Source organism: Mastomys coucha, unplaced genomic scaffold (genome assembly GCF_008632895.1).
Source record: "Mastomys coucha isolate ucsf_1 unplaced genomic scaffold, UCSF_Mcou_1 pScaffold21, whole genome shotgun sequence".
NCBI lineage: Eukaryota > Metazoa > Chordata > Mammalia > Rodentia > Muridae > Mastomys > Mastomys coucha.
In genome coordinates, this window is record NW_022196904.1 from 156,799,638 (window position 1) to 156,811,162 (window position 11,525).

General features: G+C 47.1%; 1 protein-coding gene across 2 annotated transcripts in view; it reads left to right on the top strand.

Annotated features, from left to right (window-relative positions):
* Positions 1-1,490: 1,490 nt before the first annotated feature.
* The window catches only part of Dmrt1 (doublesex and mab-3 related transcription factor 1), a 104,432-nt gene continuing 94,397 nt past the window's right edge, over positions 1,491-11,525 (top strand). Inside the window, exons 1-2 of one of the 2 annotated variants that reach the window (XM_031389998.1) lie at positions 1,491-1,987; positions 6,128-6,311. In XM_031389998.1, coding sequence (XP_031245858.1) covers positions 1,640-1,987; positions 6,128-6,311 — 532 coding nt within the window. In that variant the 5' untranslated portion in view covers positions 1,491-1,639. The remainder of the gene's footprint in view (positions 1,988-6,127; positions 6,312-11,525) is intronic. The other variant, XM_031389999.1, reaches the window with a different exon arrangement.

Sequence of the window (11,525 nt, forward strand, 5' to 3'; positions counted from 1 at the left end):
GAAAATGACCCAGCCATAGCCCTCAGGGGTAGGGGGCTAATGTGCCAGGAATACCCTGGAAGACTAAAGAAACAACCCAGAGGAAGGTTCCTGCAGAGACTCAGACTTTTTTGGGGAGTAGGGTGTGGAGCTGTACTGGATTTCATTTTATATGTAGCTCAAGCTGGCCTGGAACTCACAACTCCTCAGTTACTATCTGCCATGCCAGGCTAGACATTCTGATTTAATGTGGAGTGCTGGCTTTGGGAGACACAGGAGTCTGGATATTTGTGGAGCAGACCTTAAGGGCAGCTTTGCTCCAGCAAGTGAAGACAGAGGGCAGAGGATGCTGGCAGAGAGCAGGTGGGAAACCTAGAAAAGGCTCCAGAGGGATGGAGCAAGGGCGGGGGGGGGGGGGGGGGGGGGGGGGGGGGGGGTTGCTTGGGTTGGGAGGTACATTTCCATACAATAAAATAGTAGATCTTAGCATGGAGTGAGTTTTGAGTTATGTCTCCTTCACTTTTTTTTTTTTTTTAAATTTTGGGTGCAGGATCTCTTTACTCCTCTTAGCCCAGGCTGACCTCAATCTCAGGATCCTTTATCCTTTAGTAAGGGAATTACAAATTTGGTCACTCTGCTTGGCATCAGTTCAGTTTCTTGGTGTGTGTGTGATTCCCATTTTTAAAAATCTACTTATTTATTTCAAAACAGGGTCTCTATAATTCTAAACGGCCAGGAACTCATTACATGGCCACAGACTGGCCTTGAACTCATGGTGGATTTTCTGCTTCAACCTTCCAGGTGCTAAGATGACAAAGCGCCGGGCCAAATTCAGTTTTGAAATGCCCGTGATCCACACTGCAAAATCCTAAAAGGAAGCTATTTCAAAGGCAAAAGCTAACTACACCTAGGGCGAAAAGCAAAGCAGGCTAGAGCTGACCCACCTAACGTGACATTTATTTATCTGGAGCCAGGTGGTAGAACTCCTGAGATCAAATAAACAGGGGTGTGGGAGGCAGAAATCTCAGGCCTTTAACTTTTGGGGCGCTTGAGCCCGGTGAACTGAGGATCTTTGACAAAAACATAAGACTTTTCTTGGACTTTCAATCTCCTGTCTCACTCTTACCAGAGGGTGGGGGTGGGGTGGGGGAAAGAAAATTGCTGGCCAGTCTCTGTTCTCCAGTAGGCCTCCCCGGGAGTTAGCGGTGAGGGAAGGGAGCTAATCGACCACACAGGGTGGTCTGCACCTCCTCCAAGCAACCAAGGCTGCTCAGCTCCATTCCTTGGAGCTAGGTGCTCAGAGGGAGCTCGTGCTGGTGCACTGCACACCGCCGCGGTTTGTAGCAATTTTGCAGCTGGTGAAAGCTTGCACTCAGAAGAAGCGCGGTTCTTCTGATGGAGTTGGGGGGACAGTGGGCGTGGCCACGCCACGTAGCGCCCTCTCCCGCCCACGCAATCCTCGGAGGGTTCTGAAAAGTATCCAAAAGTCCTGAGCTAGGCGCGCCAAAAGAAAAAAAAAAAAAGGTACAACTCCCCACCCACTCCTCGAGCTCTTCATTTGGACTACAGGTCCAGCTGCGGTGCACCCGGCTCCTGCACTCCTCCTCCTAGGGAGCTAAGCAGCCTGCTGGGTGGATCCGTGAGCGGGAGTCGAGGCTCCATGCCGAACGACGACGCATTTGGCAAGCCCTCTACACCGACGGAGGTTCCTCACGCTCCCGGGGCCCCGCCGCAGGGCAAAGCCGGAGGCTACAGCAAAGCTACCGGGGCGATGGCCGGAGCGGCGGGGGGCTCCGGCGCGGGGGGCAGCGGAGGTGCCTCGGGCTCTGGGCCGTCGGGCCTGGGCTCAGGAAACAAGAAGTCTCCGAGGCTGCCCAAATGCGCTCGCTGCAGGAACCACGGCTACGCGTCGCCGCTCAAGGGCCACAAGCGCTTCTGCATGTGGCGGGATTGCCAGTGCAAGAAGTGCAGCCTGATTGCTGAGCGCCAGCGGGTGATGGCCGCGCAGGTGAGTGCGGGCTCCTGGGGAACCGGGTGGTGCAGCTCTCCGAGCTCCCAACCAAGATGGGTGGGTGGGGGGACCATCGACGGACGCCGGCTTGATCGACGGACGCCGGCTTGGGCGAGCGGCGGCTTCCAGACGCCGGGGTGGGGGTGGGGCGGCGATGGAGGGTCGCGGGTTCCGTCTACTTGAGTCCCGCGGATTTGGGGCGCGCGGGGGGGGGGTTGTTCCCGGCTGGGATGCGGGGTTCGGGTTGCACACGGCGTCCCCTCGCCCTCGGGAGGCGAGTAGCTCAGTTAACGCCGCTCAGGGTTCCCTGCATTTTGACCTCGTCTTCCAGCTGAATTTCGGGGTTCGCCACGCATGTAGGCCCCCACAGTCTCCAAGGGCGCTCGGCGAGCCGAGTCATGAGATTCCCTGAGTCAGAAGACCCCGGAACCAGGAATGTTTGGGCGTCGGTGCGGGCGTCCCGAGATTCAGACATTGCTGGCAAACTGGCAGGGTTTGCGCCACCGGGAGGGCTGCCATGATTTTAAACTATGTTCCAAGCTGAAAATTGAGGGGTTCGCTCCTCTGGGAAGAATCCCCATTGCCCCGAACCCCTTGTTACACAAATAGAGAGCTGCGGAGACTCGGGCCCTAGGGTCCCTGGCTTGGCGTCCTGCAGGCGGGAGGGAGGCTCGTGCACCAGGTTTCACCCTGGTGGCGCGGGAATGTGCTGCTCCTGGGGCTTTCTGGAAAAGTCCTCGGGATGGGCGGGAGCGTAGCATGTTCGCGCCTCTGTTGGCGCACTTTCCGGGTTCGCCCCGCGGACCCGGGCAAGCGTCTCAGCCATTTTGAGCGGTCTGAAAATGCTAGCACTTAAAAATTTGTAGTCGCGACCTAAGTTATTTTAGTTCAGATTACTTTGAAAGTGTTTCAGTTATGCTTAAGAATTAAAAAAAAAAAAATACAGGTGTAGGGGAAGGTGCCAGTTTGAAGCTCTGTAGATCGTTCTTTTCCTTTTTTTTTAGTAGCTTGAACAGCAGGCTAGTAATTTAGCGTCTTGACGGAAATAGTTAAACGTTGGCATCCTAAAGGATTTTTAGAAGACAATAATATACATTCTTTCCCCAGAATGTTGTTTCATCTTAAGGCAGGTTGTTTAAAATCAAAAGATACCAAAGAAGTGTTTGCTAAAGACAAGTACTTTTGGTTAAGAACATCTTTTGAAAGTGATGTAAATGAGAAAGTTGAATAGGACTCCACAAATGCTTAAAGATTATACAACCCTATAGGCAGCACACTTTAAAAAAATGTCCTAAATATACTTTGGTTTCACATATTGTGAAAGCTAAAGGAAAAATAGTTCACTTTAGTTTCTTTCTTTTTTTCGGGGGGGGGGTGGTTTAAGGCGTTTATTGTAAAAAGGCACAGAGATGGAGAGAGTAGGGAAATAGAGGCTGACAATGGCCAAGTGGAGAGAGGGTCGAAGGGGATGGGAAGAGAGGGGGAGCAAGAGTAAGAGCAAGAGAGTAAGAGGTAAGAGCAAGAGAATAAGAGGTAAGAGCCTCTTTAGTTTCTTAAAAGACATTTTAGCTTAGTCTGTAATGAATGAGAATATGCTCCACTTCATATTGAAAGCATCACAATGAGATTATAAAACATAAGGACTTCTAGGATATAGGTAGAAATATTAGGAACACTTACATATTTAGTGTGGAGTACAGATGGAAGGAGCTTCCTCTAATGAATACAATAGATTCTGATGGAGACATTAATTTTGAACCACTTTCATTAAGGTGCTGATTTTAAAAACAAAAGCTGAACTAAAAACAACAAGCAATTCAAAATTACTTACAGAATGGGGCATTAGAGCCTTTCACTAGGAATATGGTGCAAGACAGATCTTTAAAAATCCAGATAATAATGGGTTTTGCTCACTTGCAAACAATTGGAAATAGATATTAAACACAAGTTGAAAATCGTTGCTTTTTAAAAATTATTTGCTAGGGGAAACTGGGAATGGAGAAATTTACATGTAAATAAAGAAAATATCTAAAAAAAAAAATTATTTGCTACCCTCTTTCCTGTTTGAATAACCATTTCCTAACAGAAGGCTTTTGAAAAAGTGTGAGTTTATGACATGTTTAAGCTGTGCATTTGGGATATGCCAGGGCATAGAGTTTGTATCTTGATATACTTCAGTCGTTTGCTGTGGCATCAGCTTCTATTGGCTAAAGCCATTGCTATTCTATTTACAAGCCTCTTGGTTAATGTAAACAACATAACCAAGTTACAAACCAAAAAATAAACTCATGAGTTAGGCTTATTTAGTCTTAATAACTGTTTGTTTAAGGTCTCACATTCAGGGCTAGAGCTTCCTTTGATTATGAGTGAAACCTCCAGATGGATTAAATTTGGACAGTAAGATTTTAAATGTATTGGCTACAGTTGTGGGTTTTAAAAATACCGTGACGGGCACAGGGTGCTTGTGAGGGGGGCAGAGGACAGCTTCGTGCAGTTGGTCTTCTTCCTACCTTTAATGTGGGTTGTGGGGATTGAACTCAGGACCACAAATCAGCCTCCAGAGCATTTACCCACTGAGCCATGTCTCTGGCCCACTTTCGGGTTTTGTTTTTGATTAAGTACTGTCCACTGAGTGAGCTTAGGGCTTCATACACGAAGCATGCGTCACTGAGCTCATATTCCCAGCCCATAGAGTGGTGCTTCTGAGTTAGCATTTTGATTTGCCATTTGCTCTTGGCCTTGGGCCCCTGAGGTCTTAGGACTTTACTTTCTCAGACTGTTAGATCATCAGTGGTCAGTTTCCAGAGAAAGTCTTTTGGTTTTGTTACATGTCAAAACAAAAGACTTTCTTTTCTTTAGGCCTTTTAGGGCCTAACCTTTGACAGATGTTATTTAAAAGACAAGTTGAAGAAGGGACCACTCAGAGTTTGGTAAAAGCCTACTGGTTTGGTTTTGTTTTCTCCAATCCTAGGTCACTTTCCTGCCCGAACCACTCATACTCCAGGGATGTGAGCACTAGATCCTAGACTCGTTCTCCACTAGAGCCATCCTGCCCTGGGAAACCGCTCTTGAGGGGTTCCTCAGAGGACCCCGATTCTTGTCCTTCCTGATTGTTCTGACCTTCTCCTAGCATTTTCAAACCCTGTTCCTCCCATTCTTTATAGCTCTGCTAGAAACCTGCTTGTCGGATGCATATATTTTAACATTTTTTTCTTTTTCCAGGCAGCGTCTTGACACATAGCACAGGCTTGGCTTGAACTCCTGATTCCCAGCCTTCTGGATGCTGGGATCACTGACCTATGGCACACCCTTTACCTCTCTGTTTTAAAGATATTTTGATTGCGTCTTCTGTAGGCTTGCTGTGTACATCTCACAGGACCTAGCACATTTCGTGTTGATGTTGCATGCTTGTTTGTCTGGCTCCTTTTTCTCCTAAACGGTGAGGAACTTGAGTCTAACCTGATGTTACTGTCTGAGCTTCCCGCTCATTCTCCCTTCTGACCCACCAGAGCTCTTGGTTTTGAGTTCACTCTACAGTTTTTCCAGGGTGGCATATTATTGTTACCTAGTGTCTTAGGTAACACACCCAGCCAAATACCACAACCAAGAAAAGCAGCTTGGGGAGGAAAGGGTTTATTTGGTCTTTACTTCCATATCACTGTTCACCCTGAAGAAAGCCAGGACTGAAGCAGAGCAGGAACCTGGAGAACAGGAGCTGATGCAGAGGCCATGAGGGAGTGCTGCTTAGTGGGTTGCTCCCCATGGCTTGCTCAGCCAGCTATTTTTTTTTTTTTTAATGAAACCAGGGACCACCTGCCCAGGGATAACACCACTCACAATGGCCTGGACCCTCCCACACCAATCAGTAATTAAGAAAGTGTCCTATAGGCTTACCCATAGTCGGATCTTACTGAGGCCATTTTTTTTTCAATTGGGGCTCCCTATCCAGTGACTATCCAGTGACTTCAGCTTGTGTCAGGTTGACCTAAAACTAGCCAGCACACCGAGGGAGCCTGGTGAATGGACAAGGCAGAAATGAGACCTTACGCTTACAGATGTGGAGAGCTGTGGTAGTTTTGCAAAACTTTGCGGGTGAGTATGCTCTGCTGGAGTGTGACTTGCTGTCTGTGCTTCCAGGTGGCTCTGAGAAGACAGCAGGCCCAGGAAGAGGAACTGGGCATCAGCCACCCGATTCCGCTGCCCAGCGCAGCTGAGCTGCTTGTCAAAAGAGAGAATAATGCCAGCAACCCGTGCCTGATGGCCGAGAGCAGCAGCTCTGCCCAGCCCCCACCGGCCAGCACCCCAACCCCCGCTGCCTCAGGTAACTTAGGGTTGTGGGCTCCCATGGGACTGGTCCAAGGAAAGAAATAGGGTGGTAGTGGTGTGAACAGTCTGAGGCTCCCCTCCCCTCCCCCAGCTCCACATGACATTTGTCAGGAGTTTTCTGAAGGATGCTGCCTCTGCTGCTTGGCCTTTGGCTGCTTCCCAAGATGCTCCTACCTTCTAGAAGCAAGGTGATTTCCTGTTGATCAGTGTGAATAGGAATCACAGAACACTGGGAGGTGGGGAGATTGTTCGAGTATCATCTCTGTCCATGATGGGGTCCTCTTGGGTGGCAACTCAGAGTCCTTGTTTCCTGGACCTGGGCATCTTTACGTTCATTAGCAGAAAGAGTCTGAAAAGGCAAATTTTAGATTTCACATTTGAATGAATCCCAGAAGGACCGTATGGGGCATGTATGCTGCAGCGTGTTCCCTGTGTGCTAAGTGCCGTTCCAGGGGCTGCATGCATGGCAATTCATCTCATTTCCTCCCCAGGGTTGGTGTAAGGTAGGGGTAGTAATTCTCTGTAATGTGCTTGATCCCTGAAGTAGGAGCTAGTCAACTGACCAGGTTGATTGAACTAGGACACCTAACTCAGTCCATCCGCCTCAGAATTCAGGATTCTGAGCAAACCTCAGAGAACCGCAATGTATGAGTACTCACTCTCTGCTCTGGAAGCCTCCAGCCATAGGTGGTTTAAAGCTATTTTACTGACATACAATGAGAAAATCTGGTTTCTCCAAAGCACTAGACACGGTTTAAGTTCTCAGCTGCCACATATGGCCCAGGACTACTACAACAAAAAATATAATTATGTTCTTCACATAGTTGAGAGTGAGGTTAGAGAGATTAAGAGCACTTGCTGCTCTTCCAGAGTTCAGGTCCCAGCCAGCTCATCACTATCTGTAACCCCAGCTCCAGAGGACCTAGTGCCCCTTTCTGGTGTCCATGGGCACTACACACCATGGCATTCACACACACACACACACACACACACACACACACACACACACACACACACACAGATCATAAAGAAGTTGATGGTATTGGTGTGGAATGCAGGGATACTTAAAAAACCTGCTAATATTCTTCTGAGTTTAGGAGTTTCTGGCAATTAAGTAAGTAACATGCTCCATATCTGTGGAGCATATGTTTTTTTTTAATTATTTATTTATTTTATGTATATATGAATACACTATAGCTGTCTTCAGACACCCCAGCAGAGGGCATCAGATCCCATTACAGATGGTTGTGAGCCACCATGTGGTTGCTGGGAATTGAACTCAGGACCTCTGGAAGAGCAGTCAGTGCTCTTAACTGCTGAGCCATCTCGCCAGCCTGGAGCATATGTTTTAAAACCCAGGGAAGTGCTTGAGGCTAAAGAAAGTACAGAACTCATACACACATATATACACAAATACGTGCATACAGACATATACATACATGAGGTACATGAGCACATACAAATATACATATACATACACACAAATACATATAGAGGCATACATGTACAGACACATGCAAATATACACATACACATATATGCATGCACACACATGTAAATATATACACATAATCACAAACACTCATACACCATATATACAAAGAGACTCATATGTCCACATACATAGTCGTAGGCATTGTAGATTTACAACACATATGTACACATTTTCACATTTATATAAACTCTTAGATACATGCGGGTACACATACACACATACAGACAGACATGTACACACAATCTCATATAGGTATGTACATATATACAAACTCTTATGCACATAGACATGCAACACACATACACACTTTTACACATGCTTATACCTAGATACACACATATACACATGCACATACACATACACACACACACACACACACACACACACACTGTTTTCTTGTATCTTTGTTCCTGTGACAAGGTTTAGTTTGTAAATTAGTAAGATATTTATTAACAGCTGATAACTAGGGGTAATTGTAACAACATAATAAAATTATTTAAAATTTATGAATTATTTATTTCTGCAATTTTCCATTGGGCCATCCTTGACCTCAGGTACCTAAAACCCCAGCAAGGGAAGTTTTGGGTAGGGGAGCTACTGTTCATACTGAGAGCCACAGCAGAAACCCAGTGAAACCCCATAAAAGCCAACCTCCCACTGTGTACCGCCTTAATCAGTCTTCCATGAATCATGAATCGCTGTTTGCCGAGCTTAACATTACCCCATCCTCGAGTCAGAAGCTGTGCAACTTTAGACAAGTGTTTCACGCTCTCTGGGCTGCTTGTTTCCACATCTTAACGATAGGGTTCCTGTGGGTTAGGGGGGTGGAGCAAGTGTTTCCCCACGAGTCCTGGCTGATGGATGGAATAAGGTAAGCGTGTCTCCAAGAAGCAGGTACGTATGCATCTCTGTGTTTCTGTCACTGTAATTAACAAAGAAGAGGTGCCAGTGCCCCCAGTGTATGGTGATCCCAGTGGAGGAGGGAATGGTAGCTCAGTGATAGCTCTGTCCCCTGAGGTACTAGGGGCTGCAGTTTAGACTGTGTGCTGACTGGGAGTGAGGGTTGGCGTCTGTTTAGAGTTGCGGGATAACCACGCTGCATATCGGTAGCCTGCGAAAGGACAGAGCCTGGCATCTGATTTCTATGGGTAGGGTATTGTTTTTTTACCCTTCTTGGCACCAATATGAAGGAAAAATGAGGCATGCACCAAAGCAGTGCTCTGTTTTCTTTGGAGTTGATGCTCACAGTATGAACTTAGAACAGTTTCCAAACTTGACTCAACGTAGGACCAGAGAAGTTATGGCAGGTGTGTTCAGGTGGTGGTGGGGGTTACAGGAAGGAGCCATGGGGGAGCAGGAGAGGAGTCAAGGAGGACCCCAGCCCCGACTCCTGCTTTGCCTCCTGAGCTGACAAACCTTAGGGTCCTGGTGGCATTTTGAAGCAACAGCAAAGGGAAGGAGAATGTTTGGGTAAATACATGTTGACGTCATTCACTGGGGACCACGTGGGCAAGGCTGGGCCTGGAGGCTCTGTCTATCTGCCTTCTGAGGAGGACAAGCTGCTCAGCAGTCAGTTCAGTCAAGAGCTTCAGTGACCTCCTTCACAGAACTGACTTGGGGACATCTGCCTTGCGATGGATGACTTCTGGACCAAATCAGGGTATGAGCATCAGGGCAGTGGAGCAGGGAGTAGAATTAAATACTGAATCTAGAGGGGGCGGAGAGAAGGTCTTGAAGCTTCTAGGCAGCAAGTGGAAGCCAGCCTCTTAGGCAGCTAGATACTAAGAAACAGGTAGCTTCTATTGCAGAGATCTTACTTGAAATTACATTTAACTCAGGCAGGCCGATGGTAGATTCTGGTCTGGTGAGATGATGTAATGGTTAAAAGTGGCTTGCCATGTAAGCCGGATGACTTGAGTCCTAGAACCAATGGAGAAAGAGAAAATTGACTCCTAGATGTTGTCTTTTGACCTCCACCCGTGAGCGGTAGCATGCACGTGCCCATGTGTCACACACACAGAGAGACAAAGAGACAGACAGACAGACGCACATAATAAATAGAAAAAGTTTTAAATGCTAAATATCTATGGAAGAGTACAAAACTTTCAGAGCGGGCTGCGGGGTGGCACAGTGGGTAAAGTGCTTGCTGGGTAAAGCAGGACCTGTGTTTAGATTCGCAGCACCCATATACAAATCCTTTGTGTCTGCAACCTAGGGCTGGTAGGAAGGATCCGTGGTCAGTCATCCGAGCTGAAACACCAACTTCCAAGTTCAATAAGACCCTTTCTCAAAAAATGAAGTGGAGGGCCAGAGAGATGGCTCAGTGGTTAGGAGTGCTTGCTGCTCTTTCAGAAGACTGGAGTTCAGTTTCTAACACCCATCTGGTGGTTGACAGCCCTCTGCAACTTCACTTCCAGGGGATCTGATACCCGCTTCTGACCTCTGCAGGTACTAGGGACACACATTACATACCTCTAAGCAAAACACTCATACATATAAAACACATGGTATGCATACATACAGGCAGAAACTCTTGTAGATGTAAAATTAATCTTATGAAAATAAAATGTCAAGTGACAGTGGAAGATGCCTGATAGCCTGCCTCTCTCTCTCTCTCTCTCTCTCTCTCTCTCTCTCTCTCTCTCTCTCTCTGCACACACACACACACCAGCCTTTGGCTGGCATACATACATACATACGTACATACGTACATACATACATACAGGTGAGATATCCACAGACACAAACATACACACAGATAGACACACAGACATGAACACCAGTCTCTGGCTTGCACACACACATGCACACAGTCACACATAACAAACCTCTGGCCTACACACACACAAACACACACACACTAGCCTCTAGCTTACATACACATACCAGCTTTTGGTTTACACACACACAGGCAACACATGGACACACAGATGTAAATACCAGCTCTTGGCTCTCTCACATACAAACCAGCCTTTGACTTACACACAGAGACACATGGACACACAGACATAAACACCAGCATCTGGCTTGCACACACCACATATACACAGACATAACACATACACACACACACACACACCCCAACCTCTGGCTTACATACATACAGTGATGTGTACACAGAAACAAACAGCAGCCTCTGATTTACATACACACACCAGCTTTTGGTTTACACACACACAGACAACACGTGGACACACAGATGTAAATACCAGCTTTTGGATCTCTCACATACACATCAGCCTTTGGCTTACACACAGAGACACATATGGACACACAGACATAAGCACCAGCATCTGACTCGCACAGACCACATAAACACAGATATAACACACACACACACACACACTAAAAAATAGACTTCAGTGAAAGATCATTGTTCCTTAAGTCATTCCAGAAAACTTGCCGCACATACAAGCCTCCGGCCCTTTTATACATGAGTATAATGCTTACCTATAGCCTTCTCACTTAACATAGCTTGAAATTCTTAAAGACTTATTTTGTTTTTAATTATGTATGGGGACATACAGATGGGGACCGGGGTATGTGCATATGGATGCAGATCCCTGTGGAGGCCAGAAGGCATCAGGTCTTCTTGGAGGTAGAGTCACAGGCAGTCATGAGCTGCCTGGTGTGGGACTTGAACACTGGTCCTCTGGAAGAGCAATGTGTGCTCTTAATCACTGAGCCATCTCTCCAGTCCAGCTTGGAATTCTT